This window comes from Polyodon spathula, chromosome 3, assembly GCF_017654505.1.
Source record: "Polyodon spathula isolate WHYD16114869_AA chromosome 3, ASM1765450v1, whole genome shotgun sequence".
Taxonomy (NCBI): domain Eukaryota; kingdom Metazoa; phylum Chordata; class Actinopteri; order Acipenseriformes; family Polyodontidae; genus Polyodon; species Polyodon spathula.
The window spans coordinates 47,746,199-47,767,478 of NC_054536.1; the positions used below are offsets into that span (position 1 = coordinate 47,746,199).

Sequence of the window (21,280 nt, forward strand, 5' to 3'; positions counted from 1 at the left end):
TATTTTTTAATATTTTTGTCTAGATGAATCTTCAGCTTCATCTGTAAACAAGCTGAAGTGTCCTCACTGTAATTACATCGCCAAACACAGACGAACACTAAAGAGGCATCTGATCATACATTCAGGAGTGCGTTCTTTTAGTTGTGACATATGTGGAAAACTGTTCACCCGACGAGAACACGTGAAGAGACATTCCCTGGTGAGTTTTGTTCAATTTCCATAGCTTGTGAAAACCGTGGAAGATATGTATTTAAGAACAATGTAACTAGGTGTCATCATGCATACAGATACCCACACCACACAAACACAAACAGATGAACTGAAGGGTTCATGAATTAATAAATACTACAGAAACAGAAATAAATAAGGAGTCGGTATACCCTTCTGGGATGAGATGGATTTTATTAGAGCCTTTTACAGCACTAGGGAATCCCAGCTATTGCATCAAACAACAATTTTTAGAGACAATCCTGGGATAACCATGGATGGGGTGGTTGATGCAACACGTCAGTGTTGTAAAAGTCTCTAATATCCATGATGGCTTGACCCTTGATTCTGTTTAATTTAAAATAAGATTCATTTGGTGAAGCATTTTAATACGTTCTGCTGAAATATTTGAACAAAATCAAGTGATAGTCCTTTTCTTTACGTACATTAACCACATCTCATATTTTATCCGATTCATGCTAATATATGCATGTAGAACATACAAAAGGAATGTAAAATAAATAATCTGTGTTTATATCAACTATATGTAATAACTTTTTCTTTTTTTAGGTACACAAGAAGGACAAAAAATACAAATGCATGGTTTGTAAGAAGATCTTTATGCTAGCAGCCAGTGTTGGGATCAGGCATGGGTCTCGGCGCTATGGAGTGTGTGTAGACTGTGCAGAGTCGCATCAAGGTTCACAAGAGGGGTTGGACCAGATGCAGGAACTAGAGTTCTCCAGAGAAGATGACTATGAGGAAACTGAGGGGGGCGAGGAAGACCTTGGCGATGAAGGCGAAGAGCAGATTGAGAATGACCAGTCTCCCTGGGACAAAGCTGATACCAGCAACATGTCTGTAAATTTTGATGATAAAAGTGCTAACACTAATCATGGTTATATTTTCAAGACAAGCTTTGAGGGAGATTTGCTGAACAAAGGGCCTTCAAAATAGATGCACAGGATTAGGAGTTGGACACTGGAATCATGGGCCCACTGGAGAAAGAGGAAAGAAAAGAAAATTAGTTTGAAAAATCAGGATTTTGGTGATGTAATTAATTTGAATAGGGTGTATCCAAGCATTTTAATTCATGATAAGCCAATCATCTTAAAATAAAACATATTTCTATTTATTTTTTAAAAATACAGATATTTTTTCTTTAATGTTTGATGTTTGTTAAGTTTTGATTTAAAAAAAAAAAAAAAAAAAAACCTTCTCCCATGCTACTTCACCAGTTGAATATCATTTGCAAAGTAAAGAATATATTGTAATCCATTTTAGAGCAAATGCTTTTAGTATTACTGCTGCACACTGAGCTCAATATTTTATTTTTGCCCCTGTGAGATGAAGACTTCATTTAAATTGGAAGTCCAATGTTGACAGGAATATATTAAATGGAAAGTGTTCACCTCCTTGTACATTATTATGTATTCATTTTGGACCCTAAAATCTATATGTGGCTTTTTAGTGTATTATGGCCCTATGTATGTTTAATTTATGTAAGTTGTTTAAATTGTGGCAAACAGAATCAACATCAACATTTCCTATATACAGTGCTCACCCGTTATAACTCGCCCTGTTATAGTGCGGAATCGGTTATAACACGGTTGGGTCGTGGCTCCTATTTGCAATTACAGTAGCGCTTTTATACCCATTATAAGGCGGAACACAAATAGCACAGTCTTGATACTGTGGCTCTATAGTGTGTTAAAGGGTGAGCAGTGTATGTGTTGCATATATATATATATATATATATATATATATATATATATATATATATATATATATATATATATATATATATATTATATATATATATATTTCACTTAAAACTTTACCCAAAGCTGATCTGACCATTCCTTCATGTCAAAGTGAGACTACTTTGAATCAGCGATCCGAGTTTAAATTATTCTCTAGTTAGCCCCAAATGTGTCAAACTAGGCTACTTTGAAAGAAATTAGAACCGATAATGTGATAATAATTTTATTGCATGGCTATGCTTTTAAATAAAATGATCAAACATGTTATTTTATTTATGTATTTATTTATATTGTGTGAAACCAAAGACAATATGAAGAGAAGAAATTAAACTTTAAGAAAGGGACGTACTGCATTGTATTTCGTATGTTCATCCACAACTTTAATTAGAAATCTTACCTAAAACTATAAAAACAAAACAACTATGTACAATCGTACCCATAGACCATGTATATTTAAGTTATCCAGGGTAGCCTCAAGTGTGTCAATCTACTTGAAAATGAAAAAAAAAAGAAAAACTTAATGCAATAGCCTAATACATACATTACAGACCTATGCTTTTAAATAAAATGTTCAAACCATCAGATTTATTTATTTACATTTCAAAAGTACAAATGCTTATCTTCAGATCTGCTTTGGGTAAAGTGAATTTTTGATATCGCGATGGGGTCGTTCTCAAAACACAAGCAGATCATGAAAAGATTGCAGAGTTCTGAAAATGTTAATTAACCCCAAGCCGATATATCAAAAATGAGAGTGAGACTGCCAATTTTAATCAGCGATTTAACACATACATTTTTTGGGAGAGAATTTTTTTTAATGCACGTTAAACGCACTCCTGTCTTGTCCCCCTTAGCATACCTCATTACTTTTGGCACCATTTGAATACACTCGAGTGCATGCCAGGATTGAATGAGTGTAGTTATCATTTTAATATAAAATTAGTCATGGAACCGCTTATGCAGGTTCATCTTTATATAATGTCTTTCCTAGTGGAACACCATTATAAAGCACTTTACAGAGGAAGGCTGTGAACTGTATGTTATATGCAGAGTCACTTACAATAGGACATTGATTTAACATCTCATCCACAGGATGGAGCACAAGGAGGTTAAGTGACTTTCACAAGCTCACACAGTGAGTCAGTTAGTGAGAGAGATGGGATTTGAACTGGTGACCTTCTGGTTACAAGCCCTGGACTGGAACCACTGGACCACACAGCCTCAATGGATAGAACAAGCGTTGCTTGTATCTACTGTCAAAGTGAGTTACACTATCGCATAACATCTAGTCTGCTGTACCACCTCTATGATAAACATGCTTTCACTTCTCAAAATACATTTTCTAGTAGTTCTCCTGCTAGAGACAACAACAAACGAAACCTTTCAGTTTCAACAGAGTACTCTTTTAGAAATTTAGGATCACTGCAAACCCATGAATCAAGCTAAGTATGATACTATAATTAGTGCTGCTGGATAGCTGCCGACTGCAGACTCGTTAACATTGAAGCTTTGTTTTATTTTAATAACCACATTTATTTTAAACAGTATTATTTACAATTTTGGAGGATATAACCATTACTCGGTGAATGCTTTGTTTTATTTAGGTAATTGCAAGTTATTAATAAAAGATCATTTGAAATATTGTTATTTAAACAGCATCAGTTTATGAAAAACATCAGTTTATGAGTAAAGAAAACTGATAATTATAACAGCAATAAGGTGAGTAATAATCTGACTCCATTGTGATTTAGCAGTTGGTTCAAACAATTTAACAACAAATGCTGGATTATAATCAAAATAAAACTAAAAAGAATCCAGAAATAGGAAAACGTTTTTTATGCTAGGATGTTTTTGGATGATGATGATAATAATAGCATCAGTAATAAAATAAATTTAAATGAGATGGATGCAGTAATTGTATCGATTAAATATACGATTAAAACCAAGAATAATTGAGAATGTTTACTCTAATCTCAAGATTAATCTGACAGCCCTAATATATATATATATATATATATATATATATATATATATATATATATATATATATATATATAGTACCTTGCAAAAGTATTCAGACCCCTGACCAATTCTCTCATATTACTGAATTACAAATGGTACATTGAAATTTCGTTCTGTTCGATATTTTATTTTAAAATACTTAAACTCAAAATCAATTATTGTAAGGTGACATTGGTTTTATGTTGGGAAATATTTTTAAGAAAAATAAAAAACTGAAATATCTTGCTTGCATAAGTATTCAACCCCCACATATTAATATTTGAGAGCCACCTTTCGCTGCAATAACAGCTTTAAGTCTTTTGGGGTAAGTATGTACCAGCTTTGCACACAGTGTTGGAGAAATTTTGGCCCATTCTTCTTGGCAGATTTGCTCCAGGTTGTTCAGGTTGGTTGGATGACGCATGTGGACTGCAGTTTTCAACTAGTGCCACAGATTCTCAATGGGATTGAGATCAGGACTTTGACTGGGCCACTGTAGGACATTCACCTTTTTGTTCTTGAGCCACTCCAATGTTGCTTTGGCCTTGTGCTTGGGATCATTGTCCTGCTGAAAGGTGAATTTCCTCCCAAGCTTCAGTTTTTTAGTGGACTGAAGCAGATTCTCTTGCAGTATTTTCCTGTATTTTGCTCCATCCATTCTTCCTTCAATTGTAACAAGATGCCCAGTCCCTGCTGATGAGAAGCATCCCCTACCACCACCATACTTCACTGTAGGGATGGTGTGTCTTGAGGCATAGGCAGTGTTAGGTTTGCACCACACATAGCGCTTTGAGTTTTGGCCAAAAAGCTCTATCTTGGTCTCATCTGACCACAAAACCTTTTCCCACATCGCAGCTGGGTCACTCTCATGCTTTCTGGCAAACTCCAAGATGTGCTTTCAGATGGTACTTTTTGAGTAATGGTTTCATTCTTGCCACCCTCCCATACAGGCCAGTGTTATGCAGAGCTCTTGATATGGTTGACTGGTGCACCATTACTCCACTCCCAGCCACTGAACTCTGTAGCTACTTCAAAGTGATTGTTGGCCTCTCTGTGGCTTCTCTCACAAGTCTCCTTCTTGTTTGAGCGCTGAGTTTTGAGGGACGGCCTTTTCATGGCAGTGCCTAGGTGGCGTGATGCAGCTTCCACTTCCTGATTATTGATCCAACTATGCTCAGTGGGATATCCAAACACTTGGATATTATTTTATACCCTTTCCCTAATCTATGCATTTGTATTAATTTATCTCTAACTTCTGTAGAATGCTCTTTGTTCTTCATTTTCATTCAGATTAACAGCCTTACCAATGATCCTTCAACAGTGGAGTTTTTATCCAGAAAAATGTGACAGCAACTTTAATGGTTCACAGGTGGAAGCCAATGGTAAGGTAATTTTGTCCTCGTTAGGGCAATTTCTTTCATCAGTGCAAATTGGGAGCTTCCACAGAACAGGGGTTGAATACTTATGCAAGCAAGATATTTCAGATTTTTATTTTTCTTAAAAATATTTCCCAACATAAAACCAATGTTACCTTACAATAATTGATTCTGAGTTTAAGTGTTTTAAAATAAAATATCAAACAGAACGAAATTTCAATGTACCATTTGTAATTCGGTAATATGAGAGAATTGGTCAGGGGTCTGAATACTTTTGCAAGGTACTATATATATATATATATATATATATATATATATATATATATATATATATATATATATATATATATATATATATATATACACACACACACACACACACACACACACACATACATACAGTGCCTATAGAAAGTCTACACCCCCTTGAACTTTTTTTCACATTTTGTTGTGTCAGTGCCTCAGAGTTTCATGCATTTAAATGAGGAGTTTTTTCCACTTATCTACACACCTTACTCCACCTACAGGAACTGCTGAATTTATCCTGAAATCATGTGAATCACTACAATTTAACACAGTTGGAGGCCGCTTAACTTGGTGTGTGATTTTGAAGGCAATTGGTTACACCTGAGGTAATTTAGGATTGCTATTACAAGAGGGGTGGACACTTATCCAACCAAGCTATTTGAGTTTTTATTTTTAATTAATTTTCTACAAATTTCTAGAATATTTTTTTCACTTGGAAATTGTAGGGTAGGATGTGTAGATAAATGGGGAAAAAAAAAACTATTTTAATGCATTTAAATTCCAGGCTATAAGGCAACAAAAACATTTTGAAAGGGGGTATAGACTTTTTATAGGCACTGTACATGCACATAACGCATGACAGCAGAATTATAAAACGTTTACACTTTCTGGGTGTAACAACAACTTGCAATGTATTCTTTGAAAAGGGATAATATTTGCCAACAAAGAAGTGTATTCATTTAACGTTTTCTTGATATACAGTTGTTGACAAAAGTACCCTACACTTATTATGCCATAATTCAAGGTAACAAATCAAGGAGTACCATTTAGTAGACTAACCACTTTTTAGTAAAACAAAAGGCAAAATGCACAATTTCTGGTACTTTAACAAACTTATTTAATTTACTTTAAACTTATTTAAAGTATTTGCTCATGAGAAAAGTATTTTCACACCCCTGCTTTAGTATTTAGTTTTTCCTCCTTTTTCTTTTGTTATGGCTTTCAGATGTTTATGATCATTTTGTTTGTTACATCTTGTTGGTGAAATGTGGGCTTATCCTGCCTTCCATATTTCCTTCAGCTCAGACAGATTGGCTATACTATGCTCGCCTACAGCTTTTTTCAGATCAGTCCAAAGCATTTCTATTGGATTGAGATTTGGTGATTACAGGGCCGTTCCAGAACTTTTATCTTCGTTTTCTTCAAGAATTCCAATATTGACTTAGCCATATGTTTTAGAAGATAAACTGTCTGCCAATCAGCCTACGAGCAGATGGTATCATTGTATTATGTAGAATGTTTTGATCTTCAATCCATGATGTCTTAGTCACTGAACTGCTAAAACGCCACTATGTCATGATTAGGGCTTCTAGTTTTCGGGTTTTATTTTAGATCACGTGATGTCCCTTTAAACTGATATTGAGCCAATTTGCTTTCTTAATCAAATACTACCAAAGGAAGTTGTTTCTTTTTACCCTCATATCATGATTGAGTTAATAAACTATGTGCATTGATCTCACCTAATTCTATTTTAACCTGCATTTACGTTTGGCTCTAATCGCCAAATTCAGTTTATTAATTTCCACTGCTTTAGTTTCTAGTAGTACTTCACTAATTTAAGATAAGGCTTAACAACTATTAAGGTTTAAAGGGCGGGGGAGAGATGGAAAATAAAAACCGAATAGTAGAAGCCTGAATCATGATCAAACCACCTCCCTGTTTAACTGTAGGCACAGGTTTTCTTAACTAAAGGCTTTCCCTTTTTTTCTCCAAACATACCGTCGTCCATTTTTGGGGAAAATACAGTGGCTTGCGAAAGTATTGACCCCCCCCCTTGGCATTTTTCGTATTTTGTTGCCTTACAACCTGGAATTAAAATGGATTTTTGGGGGGTTTGTATCATTTGATTTACACAACATGCCTACCACTTTGAAGATGCAAAATATTTTTTATTGTGAAACAAACAAGAAATAAGACAAAAAAACAGAAAACTTAAGCATGCATAAGTATTCACCCCCCCCCAAAGTGAATACTTTGTAGAGCCACCTACATCTCTTGGGGTGTGTATCTATAAGCTTGGCACATCTAGCCACTTGGATTTTTGCCCATTCTTCAGGGCAAAACTGCTCCAGCTCCTTCAAGTTGGATGGGTTCCGCTGGTGTACAGCAATCTTTAAGTCATACCACAGATTCTCAATTGGATTGAGGTCTGGGCTTTGACTAGGCCATTCCAAGACATTTAAATGTTTCCCCTTAAACCACTTGAGTGTTGGTTTAGCAGTATGCTTAGGGTCATTGTCCTGCTGGAAGGTGAACCTCTGTCCCAGTCTCAAATCTCTGGAGACTGAAACAGGTTTCCCTCAAGAATTTCCCTGTATTTAGCGCCATCCATCATTCCATCAATTCTGACCAGGTGATGAGAGGTATAGGGTTTGTGCCAGACATAGCGTTTTCCTAAAAGTTTTCCAAAAAGCTCAATTTTAGTCTCATCTGACCAGAGTACCTTCTTCCATATGTTTGGGGAATCTCCCACATGCCTTTTGGCGAACACCAAACGTGTTTGCTTATTTTTTTCTTTAAGCAATGGCTTTTTTCTGGCCACTTCCGTAAAGCCCAGCTCGTGGAGTGTACGGCTTAAAGTGGTCCTATGGACAGATACTCCAACCTCCGCTGTGGAGCTTTGCAGCTCCTTCAGGGTTATCTTTGGTCTCTTTGTTGCCTCTCTGATTACTGCCCTCCTTGCCTGGTCCGTGAGTTTTGGTGGGCAGCCCTCTCTTGCAAGGTTTGTTGTGGTGCCATATTCTTTCCATTTTCTAATAATGGCTTTAATGGTGCTCCATGGGATGTTCAAAGTATTGGATATTTTTTTATAACCCAACCCTGATCTGTACTTCTACACAACTTTGTCCCTGACCTGTTTGGAGAGCTCCTTGGTCTTCATGGTGCCGCTTGCTTGGTGATGCCCCTTGCTTAGTGGTGTTGCAGACTCTGGGGCCTTTCAGAACAGGTGTTTATATACTGAGATCATGTGACAGATCATGTGACACTTAGATTGCACACAGGTGGACTTTATTTAACTAATTACACTATGTAACACAATTTTTGTTCCTGGGTAGTAAGTGTTATTTCCTAATTGCTTATACCTCAGAAGTAAAGAGAATGGCTGCTATTCCCCACAAACTTTGCTTTTGTGACCAGGACAGTGATATTTTGAAATTTAACTATTTCCAATGAGAAAAGGGGCGAATTTTTGTCTTTTCGTCCACATAAACTCAGAAAAAAACAACATATGACTCCAAATTAACATGTATTTATACTAAAGTAATACAAAAATGACTACAAAAGATTTAGAAGTGAGTAGTTTTTCGAGATTTACGATTATACTGTAAATCACTTTCACGAATCAGCCCCCAAATGTAGTCTCCCATCATGTTCTCGTTATACTGTCCTTGGTAGTGGCGTTCAAAGTCCACTATATCCTGGTGGAAGCGCTCGCCTTGCTCCTCCGAGTACGCTCCCATGTTCTCCTTGAATTTATCAAGGTGAGCATCAAGGATATGGACTTTGAGGGACATCCTACAGCCCATTGTGCCGTAGTTCTTCACCAGAGTCTCAACCAGCTCCACATAGTTTTCGGCCTTGTGATTGCCCAGGAAGCCCCGAACCACTGCGACAAAGCTGTTCCAAGCTGCTTTCTCCTTACTAGTGAGCTTCTTGGGGAATTCATTGCACTCCAGGATCTTCCTTATCTGTGGTCCGACGAAGACACCGGCTTTGACCTTTGCCTCAGACAGCTTAGGGAAGAAGTCTTGAAGGTACTTGAAGGCTGCCGACTCCTTATCTAGAGCTCTGACAAATTGTTTCATAAGGCCCAATTTGATGTGCAGTGGTGGCATCAGCACCTTCCGGGGGTCCACCAGTGGCTCCCACTTGACGTTGTTCCTCCCCACAGAGAACTTGGTCCGCTGTGGCCAGTCCCGCCTGTGGTAGTGCGCCTTGGTGTCCCTGCTGTCCCAAAGGCAAAGATAGCAGGGAAACTTGGTAAAACCGCCTTGGAGACCCATCAGGAATGCCACCATTTTGAAGTCTCCTATGACCTCGCAGCCGTACTCATCATACTTCAAGGCGTCCAGCAAGGTCTTGATGCTGTTGTAATCCTCTTTGAGGTGCACCGAGTGAGCCAGGGGAAGAGACGGGTACTTGTTACCATTATGGAGCAGCACGGCTTTGAGGCTCCTGGATGAGCTGTCAATGAAGAGGCGCCACTCATTCTGGTTACAGGCGATTCCGATTGCCTCAAACAGACTGGTCACATTGTGGCAGAAGCAGAGCCCATCTTGATGGGTGAAGAAGCTGGAAAAAGGTTGGTGACGCTTCCTCTGATCTGCGACTTGCACACTTTCATCCAACAAGTTCCACTGCTTGAGCCTAGATGTCAAAAGCTCGGCATTGGACTTGGTGAGACCAAGATCTCTAATCAAGTCGTTGAGGTCTTTTTGGTTGGGGTAGTATGGGTTTCTCTTGTATGGGTCTTCCTTGCTCTCTGACTTGCTGCTGTCTTCTAAAGACGGCTGCTCTCTCTCCGGAGGAGTGGGTACGGGGAGCTCATGGCAGTGTGGCACCGGGGCGATGGATGAAGGAAGGTCCGGATACGTGATAGCAGGTGCATTCTTGCCAGTCCGACGTTTGGAAGGGTCCACCATGCAGAAGTAGCAGTTGCTTGAGTGGTCAGTGGGTTCCTGCCAAATTCTTGGGATAGCGAACTTCATGGCTCTCTTTTCCCCTCTGTACCATCCTACAAAAATACATTTATTTCACCCATGACTAAAGAGATTCTCGCAACATTTTTCATATATGATATATTTTTTCAATAACATTGAAAATTGTAAACATTTTAAAATTAAAAACTTTTACAATTTTAAAAATTTTAACAAATTTTATAACATAAAATTCCAAGCAACAATTGTTCATCTTACCTTCCAGAGTTTTTTTTGCAGTGCTCGCAGGTGAAATGAGGTGCCCAGGGTTTGTCTTGATCCCTGACAGGCATGCCGAAATATGCCTTGTAGGCCTCACACATCTTAACAGATGCACGGAATACTTTTTCGCTCTTGTCTTGATAAATTGGCCGCAGACATAGCAAAATGCATCTGCCGGATGCTTGCAGCCTCTTGATGCCATCTCAGAAAAATGCAGATATGTATCCACTTAGGCAGCTGGAACTAAACTGAACTGGTGGGCTTAAGGCCCCTGTATTTATACTACTATTTATATTACTGGAAAGTTCTAGAAGTTACTCCAAGTTTACTCAGCACTGAATCTATCTGGAAAATAGGTAAATTTCAAAGTATCACTGTCCTGGTCATAAAAGCAAAGTTTGTGGGGAATAATAGCCATTTTCTATACTTTTGAGGCATAAGCAATTAGGAAATAACACTTACTACCCAGGAACAAAAAACAAAAAAAATAATTGTTACACGGTGTTATGTGACTTCTGAAGGTAATTAAGAACATAAGAACATAAGAACATAAGAAAGTTTACAAACGAGAGGAGGCCATTCGGCCCATCTTGCTCGTTTGGTTGTTAGTAGCTTATTGATCCCAAAATCTCATCAAGCAGCTTCTTGAAGGATCCCAGGGTGTCAGCTTCAACAACATTACTGGGGAGTTGATTCCAGACCCTCACAATTCTCTGTGTAAAAAAGTGTCTCCTATTTTCTGTTCTGAATGCCCCTTTTTCTAAACTCCATTTGTGACCCCTGGTCCTTGTTTCTTTTTTCAGGCTGAAAAAGTCCCTTGCGTCGACACTGTCAATACCTTTTAGAATTTTGAATGCTTGAATTAGGTCGCCACGTAGTCTTCTTTGTTCAAGACTGAACAGATTCAATTCTTTTAGCCTGTCTGCATATGACCTGCCTTTTAAGCCCGGAATAATTCTGGTCGCTCTTCTTTGCACTCTTTCTAGAGCAGCAATATCTTTTTTATAGCGAGGTGACCAGAACTGCACACAATATTCAAGATGAGGTCTTACAAGTGCATTGTACAGTTTTAACATTACTTCCCTTGATTTAAATTCAACACTTTTCACAATGTATCCGAGTATCTTGTTAGCCTTTTTTATAGCTTCCCCACATTGTCTAGATGAACACATTTCTGAGTCAACAAAAACTCCTAGGTCTTTTTCATAGATTCCTTCTCCAATTTCAATATCTCCCATATGATATTTATAATGTACATTTTTATTTCCTGCGTGCAGTAGCTTACACTTTTCTCTATTAAATGTCATTTGCCATGTGTCTGCCCAGTTCTGAATCTTGTCTAGATCATTTTGAATGACCTTTGCTGCTGCAACAGTGTTTGCCACTCCTCCTACTTTTGTGTCGTCTGCAAATTTAACAAGTTTGCTTACTATACCAGAATCTAAATCATTAATGTAGATTAGGAATAGCAGAGGACCTAATACTGATCCCTGTGGTACACCGCTGGTTACCACACTCCATTCTGAGGTTTTTCCTCTAATCAGTACTTTCTGTTTTCTACATGTTAACCACTCCCTAATCCATGTACATGTGTTTCCTTGAATCCCAACTGCGTTCAGTTTGAGAATTAATCTTTTGTGCGGGACTTTGTCAAAAGCTTTCTGGAAATCTAAATAAACCATGTCATATGCTTTGCAATTATCCATTATCGATGTTGCATCCTCAAAAAAATCAAGCAAGTTAGTTAGGCACGATCTCCCTTTCCTAAAACCATGTTGACTGTCTCCCAGTACCCTGTTACCATATAGGTAATTTTCCATTTTGGATCTTATTATAGTTTCCATAAGTTTGCATATAATAGAAGTCAGGCTTACTGGTCTGTAGTTACCTGGTTCAGTTTTGTTTCCATTTTTGTGGATCGGTATTACGTTTGCAATTTTCCAGTCTGTCGGTACCACCCCTGTGTCAAGAGACTGCTGCATGATCTTGGTTAGCGGTTTGTAAATTACTTCTTTCATTTCTTTGAGTACTACTGGGAGGATCTCATCCGGCCCAGGGGATTTGTTTATTTTAAGAGCTCCTAGTCCCTTTAACACTTCTGCCTCAGTTATGCTAAAGTTATTTAAAACTGGATAGGAACTGGATGACATGTGGGGCATGTTGTCAGTATCTTCCTTTGTAAAAACTTGTGAAAAGTAATCATTTAATATATTTGCTATTTTTTTTTCTTCCTCTACGATTTTGCCATTTGTATCTCTTAAACATTTAATCTCCTCTTTGAATGTTCTCTTGCTGTTGTAATATTGGAAAAACATTTTGGAATTGGTTTTAGCTCCCTTAGCAATGTTCATTTCTATTTCTCTCTTGGCCTTTCTAACTTCCTTTTTGACTTGCATTTGCAGTTCTGTGTACTCTTTCTGTGTACTTTCTTTTTGGTCCTTTTTTAATGCTCTGTAAAGTGCCTTTTTTCGCTGAATATTTTTTTTTAATTGATCTATTAAACCATTTTGGCAATTTAGTTTTACATTTAGATTTGTCTACTTTAGGGATATAATTGTTTTGCGCCTCTAGTACTACATTTTTGAAGAACAACCATCTTCTTCTGTGGGTGTTTTCTCTATTTTACTCCAATCTACTTCTGTTAGTCTCTGTTTCATACCTTCATAGTTTGCTTTTCTAAAATTGTAAACCTTAGCTTTAGTCTTTACTTTTGAGGATTTAAAAAACACTTCAAATGAGACCATGTTGTGGTCTGAGTTTGCCAGTGGTTCTCTGACCTCTGTTTTAGTTATTCTATCTTCGTTATTTGAAAAGACTAAATCAAGGCATGCCTCCCCTCTAGTGGGTGCCTTCACAAATTGTGTTAGGAAGCAGTCATTTGTCATTTCCACCATTTCTATTTCATCCTTCGCGCTACCCACCGGGTTTTCCCATTTTATTTGGGGGAAGTTGAAATCCCCCATTAGTATGGCTTCTCCTTTGCTACACACATTTCTAATGTCATTGTATAACAGATTATTTTGCTCACCGTCTGAATCTGGCGGTCTATAGCATGCTCCTATTATTATGCCTTTTGAATTTTTGTCTGTTATTCTGACCCATATTGATTCGGTTTTATTTTCTTTGTCCAGGTTTAACACCTGGGCTTCAAGACTGTTTCTTATGTATAGCGCTACCCCTCCTCCTCTTCTGTCCTGCCTGTCTTTCCTATACAGTGTATACCCACAAATATTATATTCGTCCCCATCACTCTCAGACAACCACGTTTCTGTAACACCTATCACATCATAGTTACCTGTTAGTGCAGTAGCTTCAAGTTCTAGAATTTTGTTTCTGATACTTCTAGCATTTAGATAAATACATTTAATGGTTGTCTTACCTGAGTTGTTGTTCTTGTTTTGATGCGGTCTCCCTTCTGTTTTTTTGTTCATTTCTCCCCCCTTCCTTTCTAGTTTAAATGCTTCCGAACCTGCTCGAGGATCTTTTCTCCAAGTAGACTAGTTCCCTTGTTATTTAAATGCAGTCCATCCCGTCTATACAGATAGTCCTCGTTGTAGAAAGTGGTCCAATGATCAAGATAGGTGAAGCCTTCCCGTGTGCACCACGTCTTCAACCATTGGTTTTGATTTATTATTTCCAGCTGTCCATATGGTCCTTTGCAAGGTGCGGGTAGTATACCAGAAAATACCACAGTTTTGGTTTTCTCTTTTAATTTCCTTCCTAGCTCTCTGAATTTGTTTTGCAGGGATTTTGGTCTGTCTCTTCCAATGTTGTTTGTACCGATGTGGACGACTACTACCGGGTCGTCTCCTGTTCGTTCTAGGAGCCTGTCCACGTTTTCAGTGATGTGCTTGACCGAGGCTCCCGGAAGGCAGCACACTGTTGTAGTAAGGGGGTCCAAACTGCGAACTGAACTTGCTGTGTTTCTCAATATGGAGTCCCCAACAATCATGACCTCCCTTCTTTTTGCTGTCTTGTCACCACTGTCAATAGGGTCCTGGATGTTGTTCCTTTCATTCTCTTGTTGTTGGTTCTGCTCATCACAATTCTGAAGTGACTCAAATCTGTTGGTTGTTTTGATTTCTGGTGGTTGTGTTTGACGAAGTTTCTTTTTTTCCCTGCTTCTGCCTACCTGAACCCAGCTGTTCTGACCTTCTATCTCCCTGGTGGCTTTCAGTCTGTTAGGGGTGATGCAGACTTCCATGAATTGTGGGTGTGCCAGTTCCTCAAGATCTTGTTGCTGTCTCACTTCTTCCAGCTCCATTTCTAGCATGCTTACTAGTTTATGCAAATCCTGGATCGCGCGGCACTTTACGCACACTTGGTTTAGCTCCGCTGGGTTTTCTCGGATTTCCCACATCAAGCAGGTGTCACAGATTACTGGCTTGAAGACCATGTTGAGGGGTTTTTTTTTTTTTTTGAAGTTTAGTTTCTTCTGCAGCCGTCAACCTGCTTTCAAACTGCTTCGAAACTGCTCTGTACTTTTCCACGCTGTACTTCTCCCACTCGCTGTCGCTTCCACTCGCTGTCGCTGGGAAGACTGCCTCGTTTAACTGCGTTGTTCTGCTGTGCTGTCGGCTCCTCCCCTCGCCCGTGTCTCAAAACGGCGCTGAATTTGAATCAGCTGCTCCGAGTTTCAGCTTGTTTGTTATCAGAAAAACACACGCGGCTGTGTTTCCCCAATGTCCTCTGTTTTCTGATTTAAAGCAATTCAAGATGCAATTTCTCCTTTCTGCTTCGAAACTGCTCTGTACTTTTCCACGCTGTACTTCTCCCACTCGCTGTCGCTTCCACTCGCTGTCGCTGGGAAGACTGCCTCGTTTAACTGCGTTGTTCTGCTGTGCTGTTGGCTCCTCCCCTCGCCCGTGTCTCAAAACGGCGCTGAATTTGAATCAGCTGCTCCGAGTTTCAGCTTGTTTGTTATCAGAAAAAACACACGCGGCTGTGTTTCCCCAATGTCCTCTGTTTTCTGATTAAAGCAATTCAAGATGCAATTTCTCCTTTCTGCTTCGAAACTGCTCTGTACTTTTCCACGCTGTACTTCTCCCACTCGCTGTCGCTTCCACTCACGCTTGCACTAGATCTTATTTAGAGGCTTAATAGCAAAGGGGGTGAATACATATGCACGCACCACTTTTCTGTTATTTATTTTTTAGCATTTTTTTAAACAAGTTATTTTTTTCATTTCACTTCACCAATTTGGACTATTTTGTATGTCCATTACATGAAATCCAAATAAAAATCAATTTTAATACCAGGTTGTAAGGCAACAAAATAGGAAAAATGCTAAGGGGGGGGGGGGGTCAATACTTTCACAAGCCACTGTATACATTTGTCTCATTGGACCAGAAAATTTTGTTGAAGGATGCTTCAGATTCCTGTTCGTATTTCTTTGCCAGTTAATTTTGTTTAAAAGTGGTTTGCAGCAAGGTCAACGTGCATACAACTTTCTGTGGTCAAGTGCCTTTGAACAGTTCTTCATGCACTATTATTCCTGATGCTTCTAAATCTTTCTTTAAATCCTTGCCTGTTAATCTTGGATTTTTTTTTAGCTGCAATTCTCCTACCTCCTGTACTCATCATATTATTTGGTCCACTTCTTTCATGTTTAGTTCTTGATTATTGCTCTGATTTGTGGTTTTTGTAGTTCCATATTTCTTCGGTACAGTTCTGTAACCATTTTTTTGTTGTAGTTTGCTACAAGTGCTTTTCTCAAACGTGAATCCAACACCTTTGTCTTGGTCATCATCTGCTGTGTTGCCAAAATGGATGTTGAAAATAAATACCACTTTTTCTGGCTCTTGACTTAATGACTCTAATGGCTTTCAATCCATTTATATATATATATATATATATATATATATATATATATATATATATATATATATATATATATAAATTTAGTTCTATTACGTTTTTAAGAGAATATTAATGTAAAGGTGCCAATACTTTTGTCATGAACATATATTTGAAATTACGTAAGTGCTTTTGTTTGTTAAACTACCAGAAATGGTGTATTTTGGCCTTTGTCATATTAATTAGTGGCTAATGGTCACTAAATGCTTGTATTTGACATGCTTTCTTGAATTGTCTTATATTAAGTGTAGGGTGCCAATACTTTTGTCTGTGATTTTGTGGTTAGTTGCCCCTGCAGTGTTATTTGGTGTGAGATGCATACACTTCAAACCTCTCGAGTCTAAAGAAATTGTAAAATTTGAGATTGCTTCCAGTGTATTATATATAATAATTCCTGAAGGTTAGATTAATTCAGTCTACCATAAGCCCCTCTGGTATACGAAACAATAATAAGTTGATGATATGTTGTAGAGGGACATCAGAACAACAGATACAGGGTATACATTACCCTTACCTAGGCTAGTGATTAATGTTTAAACTGCAAAAGATCTGAGGGTATAATACTTTTAAAATATTAAATAATTCAGTGAGGTCTCTTTGGTCTTTTAATAAGCAATTGCGTTGGATCTGACTGTTGCTCAGGGTGGTATGGATTCTATTCATTGATAGAGTCAATATTTTATATGCAAGTCATGGCTGTCTTTACTCTTGGTCATTCAGCATGGATTCATTGGATAGCGAGATATACATTTTTAAGGAAATTACTTGTTAAATCTATTTAATAATAAATTCCTAGTTTTTCCGCCGGTTACAGGACGAACATAATTCTAGGACGATGAAACAAAAATTTAAGGTTCGTTACACAACTATGTACGAAAACAATTTCACAAAATGACCGACGGTGTCTGAAACCGGACTACCGAGGACACGGGACAATAAAGACCCAATCGAATATGGAAGCTGAAAACCTTCCGACGTGAACCCCTTTCGGAAAGCACTTATAAATTGGGGAAAAGGGGGTTTCATGTGTCTTATAAATGTTGGGTTTTACGTGAGGGTGAAATTGAGGACAAACAGTGTGTGTCAAACCATATGACATACTATAGTAATAAGTCGATGTTTATGTACTTTTTTTGAAAAACTACATCAGGTAGTCCCTTGCTTGTTAATGTATTTATAGTTCAGATTTTAACATTTTAATTCTAAAATCATTCACTTTTTATACTATATATATATATATATATATATATATATATATATATATATATATATATATATATATATATATATGTTTTTTAAAAAAAATAAATTCTTTGTATAAAACCCATTAAGTAATTCTGTGGGGTTCAGCAGTTATTTTATATATTGACGTTGATCCTAGGCTTTTTATTCCATACATGCCTAACAACCATGTTTTTTTAACAACAATTAAAAATGTTTTTTTTGCTTGACTGATTTTATGTATATCTGATAAATTATAGATTTTTTTTCCTGTTTAGTTTATATACTATGAATCATCAGTACAAAAAATTAGTGGATTTTTCAGCTGTATTTTTTTAAGCAGTAGAGGACTAGGATTTTTTTGGTGACAATGCTGTTATGTGCAGTAATGCAATTGGGTTGTTGTCCAAAATTACAACTTAAAGGTTGTTCATTTATTATTTTAGGAATATCAATCCAAATTCTTGTTTGTTTCAGTTGTACTACTATTCCTCTTTATATATAAATAAATAAATAAATAAATAAAGCTTTGATATTGCTAATGTGTAGCTCTTTTTGGGGACCAAAATTATTTGGTGATCAAAAAATGCAATAGTACTTGTGTGTATTTCTTTGCAAGCCATTGCTTTTTGTATCTTTCTGAAAGAAATACCCTGGCCCACCACAACATTACAAAATGTACTGGGGTTGCTTATTTTAACTGAATCAAACACCTAAATATCAGTTTATTGATTGAAAGTTTTTCAAAGTACATTCCTTTTCACATTATGACCGCTGTCACAATGTGAAAATATTCTGACAACAGAATATTCCCCAGAAATAGTTTTTTCCAAAAAATGCGTCAGGCGGCCATCTTGGTTCACGCACAAAAACAATTTTTGAAAAATTGTATTGTACTGACACACGCATGATGTTTTGTCAGGTTTGGAGTTAATCAAGTAAACTGTTTTTAAAGTGAAGCAGTTTTAAAATTAAGAAGAAAATGTAGGGCTGTCACAGAGATGGCCGAAGTGGGCGGCGTCAGACCCAGGAAGGATTGAAATACACAACAGACAGGATGAAATGAAATGATGATGGCGCCTGCTTGCGCCGGTTTATTGTAAAATAAAAGGGTTGAACAAACAAACAGAAACACGGCACTTCACGCCAAAACAAATATACAAACAAAAACGGACTAACACTTAACAAAAACGGTGAGCAGATCGACAGACTAACAAACACGGTGAGTTAAATAAACAAGTATCATGCTGGTCCCACCAGCACGCAATAGCAATTGAAATTGTAACTCTCCTACTCTCTCTCCCGTTCTCCACTCACCGAACACCCAACCCCGGGTGGGTGAAAACATGTTGTTTTTATGCAGCTGTACCAAGACTCGATTGCTAATCAATCATTCAATTGGAGTCTCGGTACAACTGCACGTGAATTAATAAAGTGCAATTCCCCGTGCTCACATATTATTACTTTTTACTTGCACGTGAAGTGCTGTGCAATCCTCGTGCCTAAATACAAATATACATTTTAAACACTTGTGTTACAGACCCGTTTATATCCTGTGTACTAATGACTATACACCAACATTAAACAAACCACACGCAACATAACAGATAATATACACAGGGGCGGGCACTTTGTCACAAGGGCCAACAAAACAACAAAATGTTGCCGTATTTTAATTCTGTTGTCATCTGGATAATGCCTACCAAGTTGGGAGCAAGTTGGTGTGGCAATGTGCCCGCCCCTTTGTGTATTTTTGTGTTATATGTTGCGTGTTTGTGTTAATGTTGGTGTATTGTAAAGTGCACAGGGTATAAAGTGGGTTATGAGCATTAGTGTTATAAAGTGTAATTTGTATTTAAGCATGAGGATTGCACAAATCACTTCACGTGCAAAGTAAAAGGGTATTGATATGTGAGCACGGGAGTGCGCAGATTAGTTCACATGCTGGGATTCAAGTGAATAATTAATTGCTAATTGAATCCCAGCACAATTGTATACAGTGCCAATAGAAAGTCTATACCCCCTTTCAAAATGTTCACCTTTTGTTGTCTTATAACCTGGAATTAAAAAGGCATAATTTTTTATTTTTTTTTTCCATTTATCTACGCATCCTACCCCACAACTTCCAAGTGAAAAACATATATTCTATAAATTTGTAGAAAATTAATTAAAAATAAAAACTGAAATAGCTTGGTTGGATAAGTGTCCACCCCTCTTTGTAATAGCAATCCTAAATGAGCTCAAGTGCAACCAATCGCCTTCAAAATTAATTCAATTCATCAGTTCCTGTAGGTTCCCTCTGCTGGGTAGTGCATTTCAAAGCAAAGACTCAACCACGAGCACCAAGGCGCTTTCAAAAGAACTCCGGGACAAAGTTGTTGAAAGGCACCACTAAGAACTTGCCTAGATCAGGCCTTCCCTGAGCAAGAAGGTGACTGATCAAAGAGGCTACCAAGAGGCCAATGGCAGCTTTGCAAGAGCTATAGGCTTTTATGGCCAAGATTGGTCAAAGTGTGTATGTGACAACAATATCCCAAGCACTCCACAAATCTGGCCTGTATGGTAGGGTGGCAAGAAGGAACCCGTTACTCAAGAAAGCCCACCTTGAATCTTGTTTGAAGTATGCAAAAAAAAAGAAAAATACACAGTAGATTCTGTAGACATGTGGCAAAGATTTTGTGGGCTGATGAATCTAAGTTGGAACTTTCTGGCCTAAATGCAAAGCGTTGTTTGGCGCAAACTCAACACAGTGCATCACCCAAAGAACACCATCCCTACTGTGAAGCATGGTGGTGGCAGCATCATGTTATGGGGATATTTTGCAGCGGCAGGGACTGGGGCACTTGTCAGGATAGAAGGGAAAATGAATAGAGCAAAGTGCAGAGAAGTCCTTGTGGAAAACCTGCTGCCCTTTGCAAGAAAGCTGAAACTGGGATAGATGTTCACCTTTCAGCATGACAATGACCCAGAGCACACAGCCAAAGCTACACTGGAGTGGCTAAGGAACAAAAAGGTAAGTGTCCTTGAGTGGCCCAGTCAGAACCTGACCAATCAAAAATTTGTGGCATGACTTGAAGATTGCTGTCCCCAAGGAACTTGACAGAGCTTGAACAGTTTTGTAAAGAAGAATGGTCAAATATTGCCAAATCTAGGTGTGCAATGTTAGTAGCTACTTATCCCAAGTAGCAAGTTATGCTTCCACCAAGTATTAACGCAGGGGGGGTGGAGACTTATCCAATTATGATCTTTCAGTTTTGTATTTTTAATATATAATTTTTTTCTCAACCCAAACTTTTTTCCCCTTAACAGTATAGAGTATGGTGTGTAGATAATTGGGGGAAAAAAACAGCATTTAAATGCATGAAACTGAGGCAATGATGCAACAAAAATAGACACTTTTTTTTGATGCACGAAACACTCACTCGTTGTCATGCATAAATACGTTCTATATGTCTAGGGGGTTGTACACGGCCCAGTATCCTCACAATTATTATTTAAGCATTACCACAGATCAGTATTAATTAACCACTTTAAACAAGCATTACCATAGATCAATATTAATTAACCACTGTAAACTTCCTATACCTACATTTTTAATGATTCAAATTTGAATTTTATACTTATAAAAGTG

At 37.8% G+C, this 21,280-nt stretch overlaps 1 protein-coding gene across 2 annotated transcripts in view; it reads left to right on the plus strand.

The window, feature by feature from the left end:
• The window catches only part of LOC121313135 (zinc finger and BTB domain-containing protein 10-like), a 48,124-nt gene extending 46,134 nt beyond the window's left edge, over positions 1-1,990 (plus strand). For both annotated transcript variants that reach the window (XM_041245337.1, XM_041245338.1), the window contains 2 exons: positions 24-199; positions 778-1,990. In XM_041245337.1, coding sequence (XP_041101271.1) covers positions 24-199; positions 778-1,164 — 563 coding nt within the window. In that variant the 3' untranslated portion in view covers positions 1,165-1,990. The remainder of the gene's footprint in view (positions 1-23; positions 200-777) is intronic.
• Positions 1,991-21,280: the final 19,290 nt, after the last annotated feature.